The sequence below is a fragment of the Urocitellus parryii genome, chromosome 2, assembly GCF_045843805.1.
Source record: "Urocitellus parryii isolate mUroPar1 chromosome 2, mUroPar1.hap1, whole genome shotgun sequence".
Lineage (NCBI taxonomy): Eukaryota > Metazoa > Chordata > Mammalia > Rodentia > Sciuridae > Urocitellus > Urocitellus parryii.
This window is the reverse complement of record NC_135532.1, coordinates 225,285,457-225,311,574: the sequence shown is the minus strand read 5'-3', so window position 1 is coordinate 225,311,574 and position 26,118 is coordinate 225,285,457. Positions and strand designations below refer to the sequence as shown.

General features: G+C 63.5%; 1 protein-coding gene across 1 annotated transcript; it reads left to right on the top strand.

The window, feature by feature from the left end:
* Positions 1-453: 453 nt before the first annotated feature.
* Positions 454-25,897, top strand: Itgb2 (integrin subunit beta 2). Its single transcript, XM_026380221.2, has 16 exons — positions 454-853; positions 7,219-7,279; positions 7,571-7,659; positions 9,778-9,958; positions 10,683-10,853; positions 11,779-12,020; positions 12,409-12,564; positions 13,765-13,860; positions 16,021-16,110; positions 17,174-17,314; positions 18,417-18,604; positions 20,730-20,974; positions 21,695-21,914; positions 22,138-22,340; positions 24,519-24,685; positions 24,895-25,897. Exons 2-16 carry the CDS (start codon positions 7,222-7,224, stop codon positions 24,955-24,957), a joined length of 2,310 nt encoding a protein of 769 aa, XP_026236006.1. The 5' UTR covers positions 454-853; positions 7,219-7,221; the 3' UTR covers positions 24,958-25,897.
* Positions 25,898-26,118: the final 221 nt, after the last annotated feature.

Sequence of the window (26,118 nt, the reverse complement as noted above, 5' to 3'; positions counted from 1 at the left end):
ACCATCCACTGTACTCTCATCCGCCTGTCTGCGTCTAGGGTACATCTTTCACCGAGGGTTGAGGGTGGTGATCTGAGTCTTGGCCATCTGACGGTTTGGGGTGGGTGTAGGGGTGCGCTGGTCTCCTCTCCTCCTCCTGTGTCCCTCCCCCTCCCCTCCCCTCCCCTCAGACATGCAGACTCTCTTTATCAGACCTCGGCACAGTGTTCCAGGTGCAGGACTGATTCACCGAGCCCTGGGCCACCCCGTGGCCTCCTCGGTGGGGCCTCTGGGCTGGAGTCTTCTGTCATCCGAGGGTCCCCCCCCCTCCCCGTCTGTGTGTCCCTCCTGGAGTCTGTGCTGGAGGTGCCCTCTGGCCTGGCTTCTGGCCTGGTCCCTGCTCACCATCCTGGGCTGGTGCTCGGCCTCCGCCCTGCCCGGGCGGCCTCCTTCCTCCTGCTCCGTGCTCTCTGAGCGCTGAGGAGCGCTCCCTCTGTCTGGCTGGTCTGCAGACGGTCTCCCACCGTCACCAGCACCAGAGACTGCGGTCCCCAGCGGTTCTCCATTTCACAGGGTTCCACTTCCCAACAGGAGAGCAGCAGGTCCCGCCCTGGCTTGGGGCTGTCTCTAGTCCCGCCTGCTGCAGAAGGTGAGCAGAGAAACTGGGGTGAGGGGCCCCCAGTGGGGCAACCAGCCACATGTCACTCTGCTTCCTCTGAGGAGCTGACTGAGAACAGGAAGCATCGCGCCTCACGACCCACCGGGCCTTCACTGTGTCCGCTAGACGAGACCGCGAGCCAGCCTGGTGGGCAGCTGGGCAAGCCCCAGCCAGTCCAGCCCTACACAGCGCCCAGGCCGCCAGGAGACAGAGTGGGTGAGTATGGCGCGGGGCCAGGGTGGTCCTAAGGGGGACACCTCAGTGCCCGGCTTTTCTCGAGTAGCTGCTTCCTGGGGAACGACTCCCTGCGACTCTGGGCCTGGGGTGGACCCTGGGGACCTGTGCAGACGCCCAGTCCAGGGCGTCCAGCGGGAAGGGGTCCTGGGAATGTGCAGTCCAAGCCCCTTTAACTGAGACCCAGCCAGGGGAGGTGGCCTGCCACCCGGGCAGAGCTACAGGAGGGCCAGGGCACCTGTAATGAGGGAGCCTCTGTGGGGAGCCAGGCGGGTGGGGGAGCTGTGGGCAGGGAGGCGCTGCTGCCCCCTCCCCAGGAGTGACTCTTGCCCAGGCGTGGAGGAGGGGGCCAGACTGGGCAGGGAACGGGAGGAGGGCGGCCTGGCCTGGGGAGGTCCCGCCCACGCTCCAGGAGCTGCTGGAGGGCTCTCCTTCCGGGGCGACCCCAGGTCTGGGCTAAGCCTCTGGAGGGTGATGCCTGGGCCCAGCCTGCCCGCAGCATTCAGATGAAGGAGGAAGTCCCAAGGTCCCTGAGCGGTGGTGGCTGAGCCCACGCCTCGGGCCCTGAATCCAGTGCCTGCTAGGGGTCACAACCCAAGTAGGACCAAGGGGTGGACACCCGACAGGGCCCAGACCATGGCCCCCTGACCTTCATGGGGCTGTGGCATCTGACAGACCAGGGTCCTCTGAGGCTGGGTCTCTGCTCTCAGGCACCAGGACAGGTGGAGCACCTAGCCACCAGGGCCGCTGCTCAGCAAGAGCACACGGGCAGTTTCTGAGGGCAGCAGAGAGGCAGAAAAGCCCGCTTCCTACCCTGACTCCCCTGCTGAGCCCAGCTGGCTCAGCTCAGTGGCTGCCTGACCCCAGGTGGCATTCACACAGAGAGGGGCCCGCAGGCAGGCTGAAGTCACAGTCATCCCGGGCCACCTGGGGAGAGGGCCACCTGGGGAGAGAGCCCGAGGCAGCAGGGCCCCTCACAGGGCCCCTCACGGGAAGTTCTGCAGAGGAGCCTCCTTCCATCCGGGCAGGGGAGGGGACTCTGTGCTCACCCTCTGGAAGGGGCGTGAGTGAGCAGACCCCTAACCCCCAACTGTGAAGTGGGGGTGGTCCAGTTGTCAAACTCCAGCTGTCTCACTGCCCTGGGGAAGAGACCCAGGGACACCTCGGGCTCCCCAGGACGGCTCTGTCCACTCAGGCCAGGTGTTGTCCTGCAGGTGACAGGTGGCTGAGAGGCCTGAAGGCACCCTGTGCAGCCTGGGCCTCTGCTCTGGCCCCCCTTTCTGCAGTGACCGTGGTCCTTCCTGTAGCCACGTCCCCAGTGGCTTGCCAGTGCAGGTGTGGCAATGCCAGGTTCGCCCTCAGGTACGGGCCAGGCTGCGGAGAAGCCCCACTCAGGGAGCCCGCACCTGGGTGGCCGGCAGTCTCTGGTGACCCCCGAGATAACCTCCAGGCAGGAGGCGGAGCCCTAACTGTGACAGTGTCCATTCTCCTCTGCACAAACTGGATTCAAGGGGGACCACTGGTCTCCTCCTGGACTCTGCTGCAGTGTGCAGGGCCATGAGCCTTCCACAGCAGAGGCAGCAGCAGGCTGAGGGCGGGCAGCCGGTGACTGTGAGCCCCTTGTCCCAGCCTCCTGGGCTGCAGTGGGCGGTGCTGACAGGGCCTTAGCTTGCCGGGGCCAGCCTTGACCTCCAGCCGGCCTGTGCGGTCAGCCTGGCAGGAGTCTGCCTCCACCCTGGCCGTGGCTAGAGCCCAGTCCTCGCCAGGGCGAGGGGCGATGACTCTGCTCCTGGGCAGGAAAGTCCCCTCTCGTGGCCTTTCTAAGGGACCCTCTCTTGGGGCAGGACCTGTGGCGTGGCCCAAGTCCCTGGACAGGGCTGGTGTCCAGAACCCCACCCTGTGCGTGAGCAGCCTGTCCTGAAGAGGTGATGTGGGGCCTCCTCCCCGCCCCGAGGCCTTCCAAAGGCGTGTGTCCACACTGCTCCCTCCCCAGGGTCAAGGCAGCGGGGATCAGAGTCAGGGAGCAAGAGACCTGGCCGGGCTTCTTCATGAGACTCTCAGAGCTGTCCCCTGTCCCCCCAGTAGAATAGGGAGCAGGCACCGAGCACCACCCAGGAGGACATGGGGAACTCGGGCTAAAGCCAGCAGGATGGACCTGCAGGTAATGCCCAGTCCTATTTCTGTACAACCACTGCCCCCTGCCTGGAGTTGACCCTGACCTCAGTGCCATGGCCTCGGCCTTTCACAGCCTTTGCCCCTCCCCCAGCCATGACTGGCCATGACCTCACTTCCTGCTGGCGAAAGACGTAGGGCAGGGCTGGCCTCTGGGATGCCCTGGTCTGGCCAGTCTGAGACCTCCATTCCCAGGGGCATGCTCCCGCTGCTCGGGGAGAGGGTCTCGGCTTCTCTGGTCTCCAGGGCTGGGGTGTGCGGGGACTCAGCCCCACAGCAGCAGTCCCGCCCACTGGAGTTTCAAGCACTGAGGGGCCGGGTGTGGGCCTTTCAGTGTGAGGTTGGAGCACTTGGAGTGTGATGGAAACTCGGTGGAGCGGGGACTGTGGGCCTCTAAGAGCCTGGACACCCAGGCTGCCCCATCCGTGGGAGGCTTCTTGGAGGAGCCAGTGAGTGGTGAGTGAGCAGGTGCCAGTGGGCCCTGAGGCCCCATTTGGCCCTTCCCATGATGTAACTGTCCCCAAACACGTGGGCAGTAGGGAAAAAACCTGGGAGGTTGGGAATCTGGGGAAGTGATTCCACCTAGTGCCCTGGGCACTGTGGAGCTCAGGGCTGTCAAGCCTACAGCAGAAAGCTGGAGAGCCAGACGGGACCATGGGGGACATCAGGAGCACTCCGCTGCCTCCCTCGGAGCTGGAGGTGACCCCTGCCTCTGCCGTCCACCCGCTCACTTTCCCCCAGGAGCCTGAGTGGCCTCAGCCGTTGGTCATGCGTCTTGTGGCTGGGCCCGATTCTGCAGGGCGTTGGTGATAAAGGCTAAACATCTCCAATTTGACAGCTGCCCGAGATCCAGGTGCTCCGTGGGCAGGCCGGCGTGGGCGAGGGTGACTTCTGTCATTCCCAGAGTGGTTCTGCTTTTGTGCCTCTCCCGGCCACCGCCTGTGGTCTTTCCTAGGATATGTTGACCCGTTCAAAAGCTATGAGTGTCTAAGGTCTCTTCAGAGATGAAGATCACCCTTCACCTTTTACACTAGATAGTAAGTAGCTTCCTGTATGCAGTTTTAAAAAAATGTTTATTTTTTAGTTGGACACAGAACCTTTGTTTTGTTCATTTATTTTTATGTGGTGCTGGGGATCGGACCCAGGGCCTCGCACATGCTAGGTGAGCGCTCTACCGCTGAGCCCCAGCCCAGCCCCCTGTTATGCAATTTATGATGCACAAAATCTGTCATATTCAGGGTCCACCATCTTCTTGAGTTTTCCCTCGTCTGAGACACACATCTTCCATTTCCTGATTGTTTTATTTCTTAAAACTAATTTGCAGGTGTTCATTGCCCATCCTTTATGTCCACAGCAAAAGCTGGGGGCTGCTGCCTCCCTGGGGTTCGCTGTAGCTCGTGGAGGGCGGCTGTCCCTTAAAGATGACGCCTCTCCTTGTCTTGAGGGGTCTTCACCGGAGGGTTCTAAATGGTGATTAATATGGATTGGAGGTTCATTTTTCCCCATTTGGTCACAAACTGTGGCACCTAAAACGGCAGCCGCGTGACTTCACGTCGTGCTCGCGCCTCACAGGCACCTGGGGGCCGCCCTGGGGGGCTGGGGGACCATCTCTGCTGCCTGTGTTCCTGTTGGCCCTCTTGCCCCCCAGATCTGCCCAGAGCCCCTGTGGCCACCCATCGGTGTTCCAGCCCCTGGAGCCAGCCGCTGACCACTCCTTTGGTGTGTGAGGCAGAAAAGATGCCATCGTGACCCCCCAGTTTGGGGAGAGACCTGGGGGTTGGGGTTGGGGCTCAGGGGCAGAGCACTTGACCGGCTGTCCCCGGGCTCAGGACAAGCAGGTGGACAGGCACGCGTGAGGACCTGGGTTTGAGCCTCATAAAAATAAATACAATAAAGGTACTGTGTCCAGCCACAACTAAAAAAAAAAAAAAAGGTGGGGGAGACCTGTCATCACAAATGAGGGAGCGGGACGTGGCCATCAGGACCCGGCCTCCTCCCCTCTCCACCCCTCCGGGCACCTGGGTCCCACCTGACGTGCTTATCTGGGGGGCACTGACCCGGCAGCACAGGTGGCTTCCTTCTCCGAGCAGGACCCTCCGGCCAGGCTCCGATGCTAAGTTCTCTGGGCCAGCGGAGCTGGGTTTTCTCAGGCAGCTCGGCTTAGGGTTCTGCGGGTTGCCAGCCTGTGTCTGTAGCAGGAGCCTGCTCACCAGGCTCCTACCCTAACACCCGTGTCCTGCCCTCCCACCAGGCTCCTACCCTAACACCCGTGTCCTGCCCTCCCACCAGGCTCCTACCCTAACACCCGTGTCCTGCCCTCCCACCAGGCTCCTACCCTAACACCCGTGTCCAGCCCTCCCACCAGGCTCCTACCCTAACACCTGCTTTCCACCCTCTGGCCCTCTGTGGTCTTGCTCAAGTTTCTTTACCTCCTCTTTCTTTCTTTTTCTTTTTTTTTTTGTACTGGGGACTGAGCCCAGGGGTGCTCTGCCCCTGGGCCACCTCCCAGCTCTTTTTATTCTCATTGCCATGGGCCTCACCCAGTGGCCCAGGCTGGCCTTGAACCTGCCATCCTGCTGCCTCCACCTCTGGGTCCTGGCACTCGGGTGCAGCCGCTGTGCCGGCAGGTCCTCCTCTCTCAGCCTGGAGCTCCCTGGCCCTGTGCGAGGTGGGGAAGGGTCAGTCCTGTTTCCCCAGGGGCCACTCAGCTCCCAGCTTGCTTCTTGGTGAACTAGGGTTCTGGTTTTCGGTGTTCCTTTGGGGTGGGTGGTACCCGCCCGCGGCAGCACTGGGGCTTGGTGACACTCACCACTTCCTGAGGTTGCTGGGTTTTGATAGCACCCTCCCCAGCGGGTGGGTGGAGGTCAAGGGCAGCTCTGATGCAAAGGTCTGGCAGGTCAGTGGCTCCTGGGCTTCTCAAGTAGCCTCCTGTAGGGCTTTGAACCTTAATCTTGGCAAGGGACACGCCCTTGTACCCAGGAAGGCTCTGCCAAGCCTCCCAGGGGCCGCAGGGGCTGGGGGTCGGCGCTGCTACTGCCTCCCACATGGAGGCAAGCCTGCTGCCCAGCCAGGGCTCAGCCCCACCTCTGGGCTCTGCCTCTCCTCCGGGAGCTTGGCCTTCATCCATCTACCCACTGCGCTCCCAGATGCACCCTTCGTCTGGCTCCACTGTGGGGTGTGTGGGGCTGGGGGGGCTGACTATTCTTAGCAGCCTCCAGCTCCCAGTTACCTTGGGGCCTTGCATGGTGACAGAGTGACAAGGAGGTGGTGGCCCTTCCCATCTGCTTCCTGTGGTCAAGGTCAGGACTCTGTGGTCTGTGGGTTGGTCTTGCTGTAACCAAGTTGTGCTCCCGCTCTCGGGGTGCATGGAGGCGCTGGGGCACCTGCTCACATCCTGCTGCCTAGGGCTCCAAGGAGTTCGCCTGCTGGTGGTCATGAGTGTTTTATGGGGAGGGGGCCCTTCTGTGGTAGCCCAGGAGAGAGCATGGAGTTTAAATGGGTCCCTCCCCAGAACCACGACAGGCTCACCCACTGCATGGGTTTGGGGCGTCCCGGGAGGACTGCTCCACTCTGCTCGGAGCAGCTGTGGCCTCACAAGAGGGGACCATCTGAGTAGAGGGCTCCTGGCAAGGCCCCGGTCAGTTGAGGTAGGGGCACAGTTGTGGTCCCCAGACAGGGCAGCAAGGAGCTTTGAGGTGTGGGTGCAAAGGTGGGACCAGACACAGCTGCCTCGGCTTGACCCCCGAGTCCCAGGTGGGGAGACGCCGGGCCTTTCAGAGCCGGTGTGGGAGGCCGGAGCTGAGGTGGGCCTCCTGCTGCTGCCTCAGGAAGCCAGACCAGGTGGCATTTGTGCTTCTGAGCCCGCCGGGAGGACATCTCTGAGCCCTGATGGCAGTCTTTCTGGGGAGGGAACAGGGCCATCTCCCAAAAGACAGGGATGTGGGGCTTGGCAGGGCCACTGGTCTGGGGGAGCCCACCCAGAGTGCCAGGGGTAGACGCAGGGTTTGGGGGAGCAAGGGTGAGGACAGGTGCATCAGAGTCCCACGGGCCACAGCACCGATGAGCACTGTCCCCAAGGTAAAGGAGCCCACTTAGCCACATGCTGGCCAAGCCCAGTTCTCACCCCAAGGCACCACGGACAGGACCCCTCAGTCACCAAGACCCTCCCTCCACAGGACATGCTGGGCCGGGGCCCCCTGCTGCTCGCCCTGGTGGGGCTGCTCTCCCTTGGGTCTGGTGAGTTTGGGGTGCAACTGGGGTGCAACTACACACGTGGTGTTTCCAGATGGGGAGGAGTGGGCTGCGGAGTCGCAAGCTCCCTGGGAGGCCGAGGAAGGACCTCACACTGGCTTCTGCCCCACAGAGCCCTCCTGGGTATCTGCTCTGCACCCCGACACTGGGCGACTCGAAGCCCCTCCTGGGCCCCTGTAGAGCCGCAGACGCTGCCTGGCCCCATCCTCTCCCAGGGCCCCACACGGTGGGCCAGGGTGGACACGGGGCCACTCACCTGCCTGTCCGTATCCCCAGCCCTCTCTCAGGAATGTACCAAGTACAAGGTCAGCACCTGCCGGGACTGCGTCCAGTCGGGGCCTGGCTGCGCCTGGTGCCAGAAGCTGGTAAGAGCCACATGGACGCCTCTGCTGCCCTCGCCCTTCCTGCCCTCCTGGCCTGGGCCCCATCCCTGCTGCTGAAGCTAGGGACACCAAGGGTCACCATCTCCAAGTCCTGGAAGGTGGGGAACAGAAGCAGCTCAGAGGCCACAGGATTGTTAGACTGACAGGACTGCCCTGGGCCGCCCCAGTCCCAGCCCCAGCCCCACCCCTCGCCCCGCCCCCGGCCTGGCCCCAGCCTCCGCCCTGGCCCCAGCCCGGGCCCCAGCCCCTGCACCCCCCCCCCGCCCTGGCCCCTGCACCCCCCCGCCCCTGCCCCCAGCCTCCAGGCCCCGGCCCCAGCCCCTGCCCCCTGCCCCTGCCCCCAGGCCCCCCCCCAGCCCCAGCCCCAGCCCCAGCCCCAGCCCCAGCCCCAGCCCCAGCCCCAGCCCTAGCCCCAGCCCCAGGCCCCGGCCCCTGCCCCCAGCCCCAGCCCCAGCCCCAGCCCCAGCCCCAGCCCCAGCCCTAGCCCCAGCCTGTGCTGAAGGCAGGAGGCTGCCCAGAGGCCTCTGTAACTCAGGCAGCACCACTATGGGGGAGCCCTGATCCAAGGCCATGGGAGATAAGCTTCCCGAAGTAGGCAGACGCAGCACCCAGGTGTGGGGGGACAGTCCAGCCTCAGAACGTGGTGAAAAGCCAGACTGGTGGGACCTCGCCCCCTCTCCTCTCAAGTCACAGTCTGCGTTTCAAAGTGATGACCTCAGAAGGGAATGACCATGGCCTGCCGTGGCCCTGCCTGGCGGGAACCTCCAGTCCCTGAGCCCCAGGCTTCTGGTTGAGGTACACTTTGGTCCCTGTGGTAAGGTGGCATCTGCCAGGCTTCGACACACCGTTCCACTGTCTGCCCTGGCAGCCGGCAGCGGGGCTGGCTTGTGGGGAGGCCCTCTGAGGCTGGCAGATATGGTCTGCCCCCAACCAGCACCGGCCAGTAGCTCTGTGGGTGCTGTTCACACTGTGACCGCCCTGTGGCCCCAGGTGGCACAACCCTTCCCGTGGGCTCTGTACCTCTTTATTTCCGAGCACTGTCTTGCTTTCTGGACTGACAGCTGCCCCAGGTCTGACCTGCACTTCCCTGGCCTGGCCCCAGGGTCCCTGGCTCCTTCTCCTGAGCGGGGCCTCCAGCCTCCTGGGCACCTCTCCTGTCTCTCCCGGTCCTGACACGAGTACAGAGAGACACGTGACACCCACCTAGAACCCAGTGCTGCTGGGATCATCTGTGTTCTCTGGCCTGAGGAGTGTGGTCCAAGCCTGGGTGTGCACATTCTGGTCATTTGAAATAAAGACAGGGAGGCTCACTTGTTCTGTCTGGGCTGCATCTTAGGTTTCTTTTCTCTTGTCGATGGCTTTTAGTTCTCGAGTACGTAAGGCATTAACACAGTGTCACAGGTCAAACGAACCGGGACACGCTGCCCGGGAAGGGTCAGCCTCCCTCCCCCCACCCCCCACCTGCCGGCACTAGCCCACCCCAGGCTTCTGGGCTGTTCTGAGTGCACTGTGAGAGCGGCAGCTCATCCAGCCGCCTCTCCACGCTCTGTGATTTAACAGTTTTGATGCAGCGGGCCAGGACCAAACACGCCCGTGTCGGAATCCAAGGGACCTCTGTGGGGACAGAGTCATCAGTCCCCTAGGCCCAGGACCCTGCTCCCCTCTGTCTGCATTTCCCATTGAACTGCCAGGATGTTTGCGGGGGCTCTGGTCTGTGGCCTGGGGGGCCTGGGCTGCCCGCTGGCTGAGAGCTCCCAGGGAAAGCCGCTCCCCGGGAAGAGGAGCTGCTGGGAGGCCCTCAAGGCCTGCTCCCTGCCCTGGGGCCAGCTGCCGACTCTCTCCTTCAGCCTTCGGGCAGGAGACTGGACCCCAGGCGTTTTGCTGGGGAGGCTGAGGGTGGGGAGTGGTCAGCTCCCCAGGGTCCGAGTGTGTGCTGGAGCCCAGAGAGAGGCTGCTGGGAGGCGGTCAACTCCTCCGAGGACTCCGTCCCAAATTCCAAGTGCAGGGGGGACAGGGCTGGGTCTTCAGTTCCAAGGGTCCCGCAGCCCCCGGCAGCCCCTGCTGTGCGGCCCCTCCCGACCCCTGACTGCCCCCTCCCAGAACTTCACAGGGCAAGGGGAGCCCGACTCGGTTCGCTGTGACACCCGGGAGCAGCTGCTGAAGAAGGGCTGTGCGGCTGATGACATCATGGACCCCAGGAGCCTCGCCGAGCCCCAGCAGGACCTGGAGGGGGCCTGGAAGCAGCTGTCCCCACAAAAAGTGACACTGCACCTGCGACCAGGTAGGCTGGGCCTAGGCTGTGCTTGAGCGGGCACCCTGTGTGTCCAGGAGCGTGGGCCCACTCCAGGTGTTAGGGTGGACCAGGTGTGAGTGGGCCTGGGGAGGCTGGGGCTGCTGGGGGCTGGCCAAAGTCTGAGCGCCTCCGGGTCCCCCCTCTGTCCCCAGGCAGGTTCCCACCCCACCCCATGTCTGCTCTGGGTGTCTGGTCTCCCTCCCAGCCCTGTGTTCTGTCTGTTTTTAGAAGGAACATTTGGAAAACAATGTTCTCTGTCCCTCTCAACAAGCCTGGAGCTTGGGGCAGAGTTAGGGCTCTGAGAAGTCCTGCAGTCAAGAGACTGAGGGGCTGGGGAACTAGTGCCACCCAAGATGGGCCACACACTGGCTTCAGAGCACACCCTGCCCTGCTGTCCGAGGAGCAGGTGTGGAGGAATGAGCCCAGGCCTGGAGCTGGCAGCCCCCTTGGATGGGCCAGTGGCTGCGGTGCCCCTTTGATGGGGAGCCACCTGGGGACCTGGTGCCCCCCACGGCCCACGTAGGGGAGGGCTCGGTGTTTGGCTGCGGCCTGGCTGTCCTGGGTCCTACCCACAGCCTCGGGAGGCCATTCGGAGGGCGGTCTGGAGGGCCTGGGGGTGGGGACTGGGCCAACCAGGCCCAGCCAGCTCCTGACCCCTGAGATGCCCTGGACGAGGTGACAGGAGCCTCTTGCTGCCTGTCCCTGGTGGCAGGTCAGGCGGCTGTGTTCAACGTGACCTTCCGGCGGGCCAAGGGCTACCCCATCGACCTGTACTACCTGATGGACCTCTCGTACTCCATGCTGGACGACCTCATCAACGTCAAGAAGCTGGGCGGTGACCTGCTCCAGGCCCTCAACGAGATTACCGAGTCCGGCCGCATCGGTGAGGCCCTGGGCCACCGCAGGCCGCGCTCAGCCCTTCCCCGAGGCCTGGGCAGCTCTGCCGCCCACACCCCTGCACACACGCAGGACCCCAGGTGCAGGGACCAGGGGCTCCAGACATGGCATCCCCAGCACACCGCGGGGCCAGAGTCGGGTCTGTGTCCCCACCAGGCGCCGTGTCCAGTCACCGGTCCCCTGAGACTCAGGGTCATCACCCAGCGCTCCACTTCCCCTCCTCAAACTCAGGGCCCCGGGTGCGTCAGGCAGAGCTGCGCCACCGAGCCCCGCCCCAGCCCTTTGTTCATTTTGTGATATGTTTAAAAGACAGAAGTCTCACAGAGCTGATTACTACGACTATGCAAACCCTGCAGCCATCACAGCATCAAGTCTGCAGGCTGAGGGGTCTCAGACTTCCCCCACGTCCACAAAAGGCAGGCCCGGCAGGCCAGAGGGAGGGGCGAGGACAGCTGCGGTCCCCACAGTGTCATCCTGAACAGCCCTGCCTGAGCCTTTCTGAGTCTGTGAGGGCACTCGACCACTGAGCCACGGCCCCAGCCCTGTTCTGTCTTGTTTAGAGACAGGGTCTCACGGAGTTGCTTAGGGCCTCACTGTTACTGATCTCCATCCTCCTATCTCAGCCTCCCACGCTGCTGGGCTGACATTGCCTCAGTCCTGACGTGCAGAAAGCCCACGTGCACACATGAACACACTGACACAGGCTCACACATGTGCTTGTCATATGTGTGCGTGCACACAGCTGCTACACCTATGAGACACACACGTGCACACGTCACACACTCACACATGACCACAGGTGCCGCCGTGTTTCCCCGTGGCCCTGCCACATGATAGGGAAACCAAGGCTGTCTGGACCCAGCCTGCCACCTGTTGCCCTCACCTGCCCACCTCATGCCCCATGCCCTCAGGCTTCGGGTCCTTCGTGGACAAGACAGTGCTGCCCTTCGTCAACACGCACCCCGAGAAGCTGAGGAACCCGTGCCCCAACAAGGAGAAGCAGTGCCAGCCCCCGTTCGCCTTCCGGCACGTGCTGAAGCTGACCAGCAACTCCCACCAGTTCCAGGCTGAGGTCGGGAAGCAGCTCATCTCTGGGAACCTGGACGCTCCCGAGGGCGGGCTGGACGCCATGATGCAAGTCGCTGCCTGCCAGGTGAGGCCCTGCCCCTGCTGGGCCCCCGCCGTCTCCAGACCCGGGAACCCCAGCAGGCGCCACCGGGTCGCCTGCCCTGGCTGGCAGCTCATCTCAGGGACCTCCGCTGGCCACCAGTGGTGGCCAGGGCCTGGGAGGGCAGCCGGCCTGCCTGCAGGAGAGCGAGGTCTGTGGCTCCGGGGTCTTTGGCCTCGAAGGTGAGGCGCGAGACCAGGCAGGTCTGGGTCCAGCGGCCCTGTCCGGCTCTCAGAGTCTGGCTCTCCCTGGCTTCCCTCGTGGGGGGGCATCGCAGGCACCTGCAGGGGCTGGCTGGGTCCCGTCTCTGCTGTGAGACCCTGGGGTGGACCCAGCCTGGAAGCGGGCGCGACCCCTACTGCCTTCTCCCCAGGAGGAAATCGGCTGGCGCAACGTCACCAGGCTGCTGGTGTTCGCCACTGATGATGGTTTCCACTTTGCGGGCGACGGGAAGCTGGGCGCCATCCTGACACCCAACGATGGCCGCTGCCACCTGGAGGACAACCTGTACAAGCGCAGCAATGAGTTTGTGAGCCTCTGCGGGCGGCGTGGGGCAGGGCTCTGCTGAGGGAGGAGGCCTTGCAGGGCCCCAGGCCCTGGACATCACCTCCTTCACCTGGATAACAAGTCTAAGGAGCTTCCCAAAGCTCCGAGTGGCCGCCGTGAGGTCCCTCAGACCCTGCCTCCGGCCAGGCGGGGCGGAGGGTGGCAGGCAGCCCTGACCCTCTCCCCCAGGGCCTGGGCCCTGCAGACAGGCTCCAGGCACACTGTCCCCCTGGCTGGTAAGGTCAGGTGCAGGAACTGACCCTTTAGCCCCAGGCTTCAGCCAGGGCCCCCTCCCTGTCCTCAGGAAAGGCTCACCAGGGCTCGGTGTCCATAAGGTCAGGCAGTGGCCACCCAAAGGAGGCAGATTTCACAGGCCACTGAACGAGGCTTTATTGAGACTCCACTCCCGGGCAGAACTCTCAGACCAGGAGAGTAAGAAGAGGGTCTGAGAAGAAGTGCGTGGGGGCTCCACTGGCTTAGGGCAGGAAGGGAGGGCTGGGGGCAGGAAGGAAGGGCTGGGGGGCAGGAAAAGGGGTTTTCAGAGCCCCTTGTCCCCCTGGAGTTGGTCGGGGAACTGGCTGAGATCCGGGATTGGCCAGGAGACCCTGCTGATGGACAGGCGGTTCTGTGGGTGCCTGACTCGGGTTCATTTCGCTCACACGGGCTGTGTGGTGCGCTCTGTTCCCAAGTCACCTTCATCCACCTAACAGTGTCCCCACCCCTGGGCGGCCCCTCCCCTGCCCTCCCAAATGTGGTGCAAAAGGCTTTAGAGATGGTCGGCTCAGGGGTCCCCCACCTGGAGCCCACAGACTCTGATCCACGTGTCCTGACCTTGACCATGGTCTCTGGGCGCCACTGTGGTGAGCAACGTGTCCCAGACTCTGCCCTGGTAGGGCCCCGGGTGTTCCCCAGCCCGCACGGCGGCACAGACGCCCCACAGGCTGCTCACACACTGGTCAGTGCTGGGAAGCGGGAGCGGCCACGTGCCCTGGCACAGCCATTCTCCGGGTTCTCCAGCTGTGTCTCCTCTCTGCTTTGCCCCCTCTGGGCACAACACGGGGACGGGCAGGGCCTGAGCTGGTGCTGGTGCCCGGGGGCCTTGGCCACTTGCCTCCTCTGTGTGGCGTGGGAGGCTTGTCCCCAGCCTCGCGGGCCACTGTCTGACTGGACACCCCCTCCCCAGGACTACCCCTCGGTGGGCCAGCTGGCACACGCTCTGGCTGAAAAAAACATCCAGCCCATCTTCGCGGTGACTCAGAGGATGGTGCCGACCTACAAGGTCAGTGGGGCTGGGTCCTGGGCCAGTGGGGGGGGGCCGGGTCTGGTCAGCAGGAGGATGGCAGCCCAGCACTGCCACAGCGTCCCTGGGTCCTGCTTCTGTGCACTGCTGTGTGGGCGTCTGTGACCACGAGTGGATGTGACCGGAACAACCTAAGGCTGAAGTTCCCTTTAGGGGATGGGACCCTTCCATGGGGACAAAGGACCCTGCCCAGCCTCATGGCCCGATGCTGACGGAGGTGTCTCCTTGTCTGCTGGATGCAGCAAGTCTCTTGTATCTGTGGATCCAACTTTTTGTTTTGGGGAAATTTTCTTGTTTTCTACCCACACACCTTCGAACATGGACACTTTCACCAAGAAAGATAAGCACAGGCAGATGGCACCCCGGTGAGCAGGAACCCGAGCCTGCCATGCTGTGCGCCTCCCCTGGGAGCTCCCGCTGTGCTGGCCGAGAGCACCTCTCTCCCCTCGTGGGCTGGGCACACCTTCTGTAAATGCCCGCGAGCAGGAGTCAGGACCAACACAGCCGGCCCTCGGCTTTGAAGCAGCCGCCCAGCGCTGGGGAAGGAAGCACCCCCCACCTGTGCCTCGGTCCCCAGGGTTTTTATTCAGGTCGATTGCGTAAACATGGCTGATGACTGACCTCCAGCCCCTTGGGAAACCAAGCCGATCCAACCTGGCCCAAGGTGCTCCTAAATCACACTGTTGGGCTGCCTGGAGTGGCCCCAGCCCAGGCAGGACGTTCTGAGGTCACCTCCAGGGGCCAGTCCTCTCCACAGTGTGCAGGGCGTGGACAGCCCTTTACCCTGCAGCGGGGATTGGGTACAAGGGGAAGTGCTGCACCTCACTCCCTAGAGGAGCCCTCTGCTCCCAGCAGCTGCCCAGCACCTGGTCCTGAGGCCAGAAGGAGACGGTGCAGGAGGCCTGAGCAGAGGAAGGTGGCCATCATATTTATACCGCCTAATGACCAGTTCTTCAGAGTGGACAGGCCCGGACGGCCGGCCTCAGGTCCCAGCTCCGTTACCACTGGGCCACCTGGGCCAGTTTGTTAGCTTGAATCCTCAGCTTCCTCCCTGAGGGGCGATGACACCCCTGGGAGGACCCTCACAGTCCTGAGCTCCCCCGCAGTGAGCTCAGAGCAGCTGCCTGGTGGGAAGAGTCATCCTTGGGTGGCAGAGACCTTTCCTTAGCTGGGACTGCATCCCGGTCCCCTCCACCACCCTCCTCCAGGGGACAAACGTGAAATCCAGCTGTGTACCTCTGCCCTCCCGCCTGTGCTCTGTGCTGCCCCCTGCAGGTCAGGGCTGAGGGTGGACATAGAGTCTGGGCAGGAGAGCACACAGGCCCATGTCTCCACCTGTGAGGTCCCCTCTTGTGGGGTTGCAGCTGGTCCCAGGGCTCTGTAGGCATCGTCCCAGGGAGCAGCAGGGTGCAGACAGGAGACCCGAGTCCCCAGCCCACCACCTCTGTGCCTTGGGGTCACGGGCCTCCTGAGCCTCGGTTCTTGCGGTGGTTAAGGCCACAGGGAGGGTGTAGGGCAGAGCCCACCAGCCCTCCTCAGCGTGCGTTTCTGTGGGAGCAGGGGACTGGACTCCACTGTGGCCTCATGGAGGGTGCTGGGCAGGAAAGTGGCCGACCATCAGCTGTGTGCTCCTGGGGGGGGGGCGGCGACTGTATTTTTGAGAAATCGGCACAGCACTTGAACAACGCCAAGGTGGGTGTGGGAGAGACTGGTCCATCTGTCGTCCAGGCTCCGTGTGGCCCCCACCATGGACACTCTGGACAGCAGGACGGGTCTATCAGAGCTGTCACAGGGTTATGCACACAGTCCCTGTCAGAATCAAACCACACCCACCACACGCTCAGAGCCCCCCTCCCTGATCCCTGCTCGTGGTGCTGCTGTCTGGGCCGGGTGTGCTTCTGTCTGCTGGGCTGGTGTGCTGGGGATGCCACCCAGCTGAACAGGGCGTGTGTCCCCAGTTCAGCCATGTCACCAGCTGCAAGTCCACCAGGGTAGGAGCATTTAAATCACAGAACGAGCAGAGCCTCTGCCGAGGGCTGTCTCTCCCCGAGGGCCGGTTGGTCAGCGGGTGCCACACATGCCAGGTGCTCGTGCACCACCAGGTGCCAGCTGCCCCCTACCCGGCCTTTTCACCCACAGAAACTCACAGAGATCATCCCCAAGTCGGCCGTGGGGGAGCTGTCTGAGGACTCCAGCAACGTGGTGCAGCTCATCAAGGATGCCTACAACGTGAGTCCCCTCCACTGCCCCGCAGGGTGGGCCGGGGCCTGGACCCCTCGGGTGGCCAATCCTGCCCTCCCAGCTGCTGGTCAGCAGAAGTGGGGGAGGGCTGCATCACAGGGCCCAGCCGTGGCCCCCTGCAGCCCCTGCAGGACCCACTCAGCCTCTTGGACACAGCCAGCTCTGTGTCCTCTCAATAATGGTGTGGCTGGTGCCACCCCAGACCCCCAGGGACCCTCCTGAAACACAGGCCCCAGGCCCTTGTCACCCGGGCTCTGCCAGCTGGTGGCCATGAAGCAGTAGGAGGTGGACGGCTGGGGGCCAGATGTGGCATCCCAGGAGGGATGGAAGCCCTGGAAATCACCCTGGTGGACCCGGGTCCAGCCCTCGAGGTGGACTCTCTGCCTGTCAGCCCTACCCCGCCCTGGGCAAGCCCCTCAGGGGTCCTCGTCCCTGGTCCTCCCCCTTAGTGTGGGTCATCCACCTGCAGCCCAGGATGGCTCCCTGGGGGACCCCTGGTGGACCAGGGCATGCACCGAGTGGTGCCTGACACAGGCAGGCCAGGCCACAGCAGGCAGGCTCCCCTGAGCGCTGCTGCCCCAGATTGAACAGAGGCCTGCAGGAGGCCCATCGGCCTCTCACCTCTGGTGAGCTCCGGACCCCGCAGGCCTCCTGTGCCCTGGCCACTGCCCGCGTCTCTGTCTTCACGTGAGGACTGGGTGAGCTCTGCCGAAGCTCTCCTCCTGGGGTGGCCCTCTCCATCTCTCTGTCTCTGTCCACGTCCGTCCCCCTCATCAATCTCTCCTGCCCCCTGTGCTGACGCTGGGATTCGGTGCTGAGAGGACATCCTCATGGGGCTCAGGGCCCGGTCCATGTGGGTCCTGGCAGGTGGCCTGTCTTGAAGGCAGGCCTGTGGCACTGGCAGTGCTGCCCTCCGGTCCCTGGCACATCCTGCTGAGCTCCTAGTGGACCTGTGTGTCATTTACCCATGTGGGGCCGGGAGGAGAGAGGCAGGTCCACGGCCAGAGGACTGGGCAGCGGGCAGCGCCCTGAGCAGGCCTCTCTGCTGCAGAAACTCTCCTCCAGGGTGTTCCTGGAACACGGCACCATCCCCGACACCCTGAGGGTCTCCTACGACTCCTTCTGCAGTAAAGGAGAGTCACACAAGGGCCAGCCCCGAGGGGACTGTGACGGCGTGCAGATCAACGTCCCGGTGAGTCCCTCACCCTGGGAGGTCAGCTAGGGATCTCGTGACACCAGCAGAGGCTCCCATGGGGCCAAGGAGTAGGGGAAGCGGTGTCCCCGGCCAGCCGGGTGTTCCCACCTTTCACATCCTCTGACGAGGCCAGACAGGCCCCGTGAGGATGTGCCCAGTGCAGGGGAGAGGACCGGGAGGCACCAGCAGGTTTCTCAACACTCCTAAGAACCCCAACTCCCTGGTGCCCCCCAGCGTAGGGGAAGCGCTCACAACGACAGCGCCCCCTGGGGGCAGCCAGTTGCCACGCAGAGCCACCAGAAAGTCACCGAGTTCCCTAATGGTTCAGATTTAAATCGTCATCAAGTTATTCATTTTTTCTTTTTTCTGTGAACTAATATTTATCAAAATGTCTGCTTTTATTGCATTTTTAAATATGAGCCTGGACTTACTTCAGATGCTACTTCCTAGATGTTGATGAAGTTCTACCAGAATGTCCCAGGATGCCCTGCGGGGAGTAGTTCTGACTTGCTTTGTTTGTTTGTTATGCGTTTTTACGACATTCCTGCTCTACGTTAAAGTACAGTGCAGAAATCATTCGGACCCATTCATGGCTGAATTTAACCCACGCTGTGGCCAGTGGTGGCGTCTGCCCTCCTGGGACAGCATGTACAGGGCCTTCTGCTGGGCCTGGGGCTGACTGCGCACCTTCGTGCCCCTGGTTGACGGCCCCTGGACTGGGGCTTTCCCCCTTCCCGGGCTCAGAATGTAGCTCCACCCCAGGCCCAGGACTCCCTGGGACTCTGTCGGCCTAGCACACTGGACTTATGGACAGGATACGTGGACATGTTGTCCCCACAACTTGGCCCTTCACCCTGGTCTGGGCCTTGGCGCACTTGGTGATGGCAGAGCCCACGGCACTGACCCCCGAGCACCAGTGCTTCCTTTTTCTTCTCAGCTGGGGACAGTCCACATCGCCTCCTCCCCAAGTTAATCTGAGAGGCCAGCACCCTCCATCCACACAAGCCCCATGACCCCTAGGGCTGGGTGAGGGGACAGAGGCAGGCTGTGACCCTGGTCACCTCCGGTCCCACCTGAGCACTGCCACTCCTCTCTGCAGATCACCTTCCAGGTTCGGGTCACCGCCACCGAGTGCATCCAGGAGCAGTCCTTTGTCATCCGAGCGCTGGGCTTCACAGACACAGTGACCGTGCAGGTCCTGCCCCGGTGTGAGTGCCGGTGCCGGGACCAGAGCCAGAACCGTGGCCTCTGCGGAGGCAAGGGCTCTCTGGAGTGCGGCGTCTGCAGGTGAGGCGGGCGCAGGTGGCTGCGGGACCCCACCCACCCTCCCCAGGGCAGGAGGAGGCCTTGCTCTTGCTCCGGAGCCAGGGCGACCCTCAGCAATGCCACCTGGGCGCCACTCTCAGCCCCGGAGCCAGGGCGACTCAGCAATGCCACCTGGGCTCCACTCTCAGCCCCGGAGCCAGGGCGACCCTCAGCAATGCCACCTGGGCTCCACTCTCAGCCCCGGAGCCAGGGCGACCCTCAGCAATGCCACCTGGGCGCCACCCTCAGCCCCGGAGCCAGGGCGACCCTCAGCAATGCCACCTGGGCACCACCCTCAGCCCCGAGCGTCTAAGGCCGGAAAGCGGCTGGCAGAGGGGTGGTGCTCTCACCAGAGACACAGACTGCCCTAGGCACCTGGGCCAGCTGTCCACCCACCCCACTCACCCCACCTCAGCCCCAGGGAGCCTCCAAGCAGAACCCACAGCCCTGGGCTGCCCCGGCCGTTCTGCTCCCCACCGTGAGTGGGGACCAGGCCAGGCAGAGTGGCAGAGGGCTGGGGCAGGCCATGGAGCCAGGAGGTGACCGTCGGCCCCAGCAGCTGCCCCTGCTCAGAGGGGCCAGCTCACCCTCTGGCCCCTGTTGGTAATGTCCATCCCCCGCACACTGCCCAGGCCGCCCACCCTGGGGCTAGACAGCTGTCAGAACTGCGGCCACCTGGCCAGAACTGCCAGGCCGAGCCCAGGGGACCTGCCTATTTGTCACCACCACCTTCTCCTTCCTGACTGCTTTCCTGGTTTTCACCTCCTGTGGTGCTGTGTCCCCCACAGGCCTGCACTGTCCCCCCACATGGCCCTGTCCCCTCAGGCCTGCGCTGTCCCCCCACACGGCCTTGTCTCCTCAGGCCTGCACTGTCCCCACCTCCTCTCTAGCTCTGTCCCCTCAGGCCTGCGCTGTCCCCCCACACAGCTGTGTCCCCTCAGGCCTACACTGTCCCCACCTCCTCTCTAGCTCTGTCCCCTCAGGCCTACGCTGTCCCCACCTCCCCCACAGCCCTGTCCCCTCAGGCCTGCACTGTCTCCACCTCCCCCACAGCCCTGTCCCCTCAGGCCTGCACTGTCCCCACCTCCCCCACAGTCCTGTCCCCTCAGGCCTGCACTGTCCCCACCTCCTCTCTAGCTCTGTCCCCTCAGGCCTGCACTGTCCCCACCTCCCCCACAGCCCTGTCCCCTCAGGCCTGCACTGTCCCCACCTCCCCCACAGCCCTGTCCCCTCAGGCCTGCACTGTCCCCACCTCCCCCACAGTCCTGTCCCCTCAGGCCTGCACTGTCCCCCCACACAGCTGTGTCCCCTCAGGCCTGCACTGTCCCCACCTCCCCCACAGCCCTGTCCCCTCAGGCCTGCACTGTCCCCACCTCCCCCACAGTCCTGTCCCCTCAGACCTGCACTGTCCCCACCTCCTCTCTAGCTCTGTCCCCTCAGACCTGCACTGTCCCCCCACATGGCCCTGTCCCCTCAGGCCTGCGCTGTCCCCCCACACGGCCTTGTCTCCTCAGGCCTGCACTGTCCCCACCTCCTCTCTAGCTCTGTCCCCTCAGGCCTGCGCTGTCCCCCCACACAGCTGTGTCCCCTCAGGCCTGCACTGTCCCCCCACACAGCTGTGTCCCCTCAGGCCTGCACTGTCCCCACCTCCACAACTCTGTCCCCTGAGGTGCTCTCTGTCCCCATGCCCTGGTCGCTGGCACCACCCTTGCCCTAAGCATGCAGCCATGGCGCTGAGGCTGAGGGTTGGCGCCTGGGCGGTCCGCAGGCCCCCTCCTCCTCTGGGTGCTGTCTGAGGACGCCCAGTGTGTGCTGAGCCCCTGGGCACGGTGGCCCGGCTCTGCCGTGTGTCCCGCTAAGCCCTGTCCTCAAGTCTTCCCAGCGGAGCAGTGTCCTGGCCAGGTAGCAGGGCCACGTCCTGCTGAGGCCCCTGAGGCTCCGGTCACCTATGGGCGGACATCACCCCTGGAACGGGCTGGCTCTGTGGGGAGCCTGCCCGAGGCCTGTACTCACGGGCCAGGTCAGGCACGGTCCTCTCCTGGAGCCCTTGCCCAGCTCATGGTGGGAGCAGGTGCCCACCCTGGGGCCTGACCTGTGCCCTCTGCAGGTGTGATGCTGGCTACATCGGGAAGAACTGCGAGTGCCAGACCCAGGGCCGCAGCAGCCAGGAGCTGGAGGGAAGCTGCCGGAAGGACAACAGCTCCATCGTGTGCTCGGGGCTGGGCGACTGCATCTGCGGGCAGTGCATCTGCCACACCAGTGACGTCCCCAACAAGGAGATCTTCGGGCAGTACTGCGAGTGCGACAATGTCAACTGTGAGCGCTACGACGGCCAAGTCTGCGGTGGCCCAAGTAAGTGGGCCGGGTCACCGACAAGGACCACCGGTGGGGTTCTCGGCCACTGGCCCCGGGAGCCTGAGCAGGGACACTGGGGCAGGACCAGCAGCAGTCCTCCTGTCTGCCAGGCCTGTTTCTGTGTCCATGGGGGGAGGTGAACTCGCAGGAGGGTCCATGGGTGATGGTCGTGGTCTGACCACGAGTCCCATTCACAGTGGGATGGGAGGCCTAGAATGGCAAGTGGCCATGCTGCTGGTGGGGGCCAGGAGGGCTTGCCCAGGGACTATTACTCAGGCATGTGGTTACTGTATCCCCAGGGCCCCGGGGGCTGCAGGAGTGGAGGGGAGGGGAGGCAGGGCAGTGGAGGAGGCCTGCATGCAGACTCCCAGCTGAGGCTGAGCTGGGGTGGGGGAGCCGGGGAGGGGGAGCCGGGCTAAGGCTGCACTGCCCCCCACACGGCTCTGTCCCCTCAGGCCTGCACTGTGTCCCCCACACGGCCCGGTCCCCTCAGGCCTGCACTGTCCCCCCACACGGCCCAGTCTCCTCAGGCCTGCACGAGGGAGCCGGGGTGAGGGAGCTGGAGTCAGGGAGCTGGGGCCAGGGAGCCAGGGCCAGGGAGCCGGGGACAGGGAACCAGGGCAAGGGAGCTGGAGCTGGAGCCAGAGAGCGGGGGGGGGGGGGGGGGGGCGGCCACCGGGCAGGATGGAGGCTGCAGTGGCCCCTACTGTCTTCCAGAGAGGGGGAGCTGCTCCTGTGGCCAGTGCCACTGCACAGAGGACTTCGAGGGCTCAGCGTGCCAGTGTGGGAAGTCCACCGCAGGCTGCCTGAACGCCGCGCGGGTGGAGTGCAGTGGCCGCGGCCGGTGCCGCTGCAACACGTGCGAGTGTGACCCTGGCTACCAGCCACCCCTGTGCCAGGACTGCCCAGGCTGCCCCTCTCCCTGCAGCATGTTCATGTGAGTCCCCCGCCACAGCCCGCCTCCCTGCCAGGACCCCTGGAGAACACGCCTTCACAGCCGTCCTGTAGGGTCCCAGCAGGCCCCACGTGCCCCAACACAGGCTTGCACCCCATGAATCTATGCACCCTGCACACCCGTAGCCGCACACACCCACACACCCCCTCTGTGTCCCCTCAAGCCCTGTGCCTCCTGCACCCGGCTCACGCGCGCTCCCCTGCAGCTCCTGTGCCGAGTGCCTGAAGTTTGAGAAGGGCCCCTTCGAGAAGAACTGCAGCGCAGCGTGCCCGAGCAGTCTGCTGCCCAGCCGCCCTGGGCAGGGCAAGGCCTGCAAGGAGAGGGACTCGGAGGGCTGCTGGATGACCTACACACTGCTGCAGCGGGACGGCAGGAACCGCTACGACATGCACGTGGATGAGAGCCGGGGTGAGGCCACCTGCGCCCGGGCCCAGGGCAAAGGCCCTGCAGTGGGAGGGTCTCTCTTCTGGGGGCCAGATGGCAGGCAGCCCAGCTCTGACGGAGTCTGGCCGCCCCAAGCCCGCTCAGCATGCGTGTCCCACAGCATTCATCGTCGAGGTCATCTGTAGGAAGCCCCAGGACAGCAGGCCGTGTGAAGTACGCAGGACTGGGAGACACTGGGTCATCTTGTTTTGCTCAGGAACTTCCATCCCTGGGAGAAGGTGCTGAACCAAGGTCCTGACTGCAAGGAGCCGCTGTTGTTGTAGGGACAGACAGGCAGGGCACCAAGACGGCAGGAGACAGTTTTATTTGGCTGCAGCCAGGTCCAGAGGGCACAGCTTTTGCTGTAATCAATTAACCCCCTGAACCCCGAGTTCAGGGATTTTCAGAGTTTTATACCCGGCATGTAAGGGGAGTGGCTCAGAAGTTCAGTCTGCAGAAGTTCACATAAAAGCAGCTTTTTCTCTCACTGTTCTGGGCAAGTTAACCCTTCAAGGACCACACCTGAGAAGGGGGGAGCTTCTTCTCCCCTCTCTTTCCTCCCCTGCCAGCTGTTACCATGGAGCCCAGTTGTAACTTATCTTAGAAATGTAGACATCTCTGTGAAGCCCAGCTCAAGGCCAGAGTCTTGTTTGCACAGTTCTATAAACTACTATACTGGATACGTTTGTGAAAACTAGTAAGGGGTGTCCAGCACCTGGAGTGCAGGTATCTTCCCGGCCAGTGGCCAGGTAAATAGGGCGACATGAAAACAGGAAGTTTATCCACATTGGAATCTTTCTCAGGGACTCTTTTGCTGACAGTCCTAAAGTCAGCCATGGTGGAGAGGGCTTTTCTGTGGAGAAAGGGGGTGCCACTTCACTGTGTGCCTTGGCACGTAGCCTCCGGGGCCCGTATCCCCATGGCAGCTGGGCATCTGACCCGCACCTTTGCACAGACAGTTCTCAGCCCAGACACAGCCATGAGAGAATCAGAAGGACCGTGATCCGGACCACCACTCCACACTGCCAGGCCTGGGTGCTGTCCTGTCAGGGGCTGGGTGGGTACAGGGTGTCAGGGCTGCGCTGGGCCAAGGACATGGAGAGTGGAGATGGGCGCAGTGGACAGGGAGAGTCTGGGCTGTGGACAGAGCCTTCTCTGGACGGCACATGGTGGAGGACGTTAGGAAGAACGGTAGGTAGAGGGTCCTGGAGCCCAGGAGACGGAGTGGGCACAAGGGTGGGAGCAGGACAGTCGGTCAGGAGGTATGTTGTGTGACAATGACCAAAGATGTTGGGGATGCTGGGTTTTAGGTATGCAGCACCCCACCCATTCCTGCTGAAGGGACAGGGCTGGGCGGCCACTCAGATGGCCACAGGAAGCCCCGGTCAGCAGCACACGGGACTCTTACTGATCTGAGACCTGGAAGCCCCTCCACAGAGGGGAATGTGTGGAGTCGGTGGGCTCAGACCTCCCTGTGCCCTGCCTGCAGCTCACAGCCATCCTCGGGCCTGGGCTTCAGATCCAGCCGCCCACGTAATGGCCATCTCCGGGTTACTCTGATGGACAGATATGGGCTCATGGTTCGGGGCAGCTTCCAGCCAAATTCCTTAAACTCTGAGAAGACCGCAGAGCTCTCTGTAAAGGCCCAGATGGAGCCACAGAAGTCATTGTTGGGGACCCAGCAAATCGGGGCTTGCCCGAGAGGTTCCTGCCTGGGTTCCATGGCCCCCAGCAGGAGCCACAGCTGCCTTGCCTGCCGAGTGCAGGTGCTGGTCCTGCTCTGGTCACCAAGGACACCTTCCCTGGTGAGCCAGCAGAGCTCAGGAGCCCCCAGCGGGCTGCCAGGCGGCTGGGCCTCAGGGACCCTCCCACCTGGGTGCCAGTGCAGACTCCGCAGGTCCCAGAGTTCAGCAGGTGGTGGCCCTGTCCACAGGCTGGCATCCTGTCCAGGCTTGGCTAGGTCGGCTAGTGACCTGGCCTCGCCTTCTTTGTGAACAAGGGGCCATGCCAAGTGGCCTGTGAGTGTCCTGGCGGGGGCCAGGGCCGGGCTGTCTCATCAACCTGTAACCACGTGATGGAGGGTGAGCCCCACGCGGGGACCTCCATGGGACGAGGCGCTGACCGGGCTGAGAGGACTCATGCTCAGGATGTGTGCTTCCTCAGAGTGCGTGAAGGGTCCCAACATTGCAGCCATCGTAGGGGGCACGGTGGCAGGGGTGGTGTTGATCGGCGTCCTCCTGCTGGTCATCTGGAAGGCCCTGACCCACCTGAGTGACCTCCGGGAGTTCAGACGCTTTGAGAAGGAGAAGCTCAAGTCCCAATGGAACAACGTAAGTTGCTGTCCTTGGTGGTCCCCACGGACCTGAGCTCTGTGACCCCGTGCTTGCTGCAGGCTGTCCGGGCAGGTCTGCACGCACCCTGCCCCAGCAGCCCATCCCCCAGTGATTGCGTGAGCCCGGGCTCTGCCCTGCTCACCCCCCAGTGTTGACCTGGTGCCCGGGGCGTCTGCTCTAAGAATCCACGTCCACGTTCCTCACAGGACAACCCCCTCTTCAAGAGTGCTACCACGACGGTCATGAACCCCAAGTTTGCGGAGAGCTAGGAGCCCTTGGTGAAGAGGAGGCTGAAGGACAGAGCAGAGGGGACCCCAGACCACGTCTCCACCCTGCGGCCTGACTTGGCTTCCCCTGTGGACCAGAAGTCCACTCTGTTTCCCTCTGCCTTCAAGTGACAGAGGTGGCCAGGGGCTGGCGGACTCCTCTTCAGGGGCAGCCTCCCCCCACCTGCTGTCTTCCCAGTGCAACCCCAGAGTGAGGCCTCTCAGGGGGCTGGTGTGGCTCCCTGTGGGGGTGGGCAGACTCCTGACCTTCCCGTTCAGGTGTCACAGTCCTGTGTGTGGAAAGAGCAAACCCCGCGGAGGCCGGCTGTGGTGTCCCTCCTGGCCTGCAAGTCCTGGGCTCTGTGCTTCCTGCTTCCACAGGAGGGACAGGCCCGCCCACCCCTGGGCTGCCCCTCTTCTATTCTTTCTCCCCTGCTGGCCACGCCCTGCAGAAGGTGGCCTGCTGTTGAGCCCAGCCTGAGCGGCTGGCTCCCCCTCCCAGCTGCCAGGTTCTGCCTCCAGCCTCTCTCTCAGCCTCCAGCACTCCCCAGCCCCTCTCTCTAGCCTCCAGCACTCCCCAGCCTCCAGCACTCCCCAGGCCCTCTCTCTAGCCTCCAGCACTCCCCAGCCTCTCTCTCTAGCCTCCAGCACTCCCCAGCCTCTTTCTCTAGCCTCCAGCACTCTTCAGCCTCCAGCACTCCCCAGGCCCTCTCTCTCTAGCCTCCAGCACTCCCCAGCCTCTCTCTCTAGCCTCCAGCACTCCCCAGCCCCTCTCTCTAGCCTCCAGCACTCCCCAGCCCCTCTCTCTAGCCTCCAGCACTCAGCAGTACATTTCTGCTGCTTAGTTCTCAGGTATTTTGCCACTGCTATAGGAACAGACCAAGGCCCTTATTTGTAAAGGCACATTTGACACAATCACCAAACAATAAACTTAACCATATTAGTGGCACCACTTTCAGGAATTGGCTTCATTTTACAAAATATTTAAAAACAATAGAATGAAGTTGAGCTGTTTTCTGATGAAGCTGCCTCTAGGCACGCTTGTCCTCTGGCCTCTAAAGGTCTGCAGCTCCACTGTCCCCAGGCTGGCCCGCTGGGGGAGCCATCTCAGGTGTCTGCACCCCTCAGGCCCCATTCCCTCCACTGGAGGTGCCAGCCCTTGCC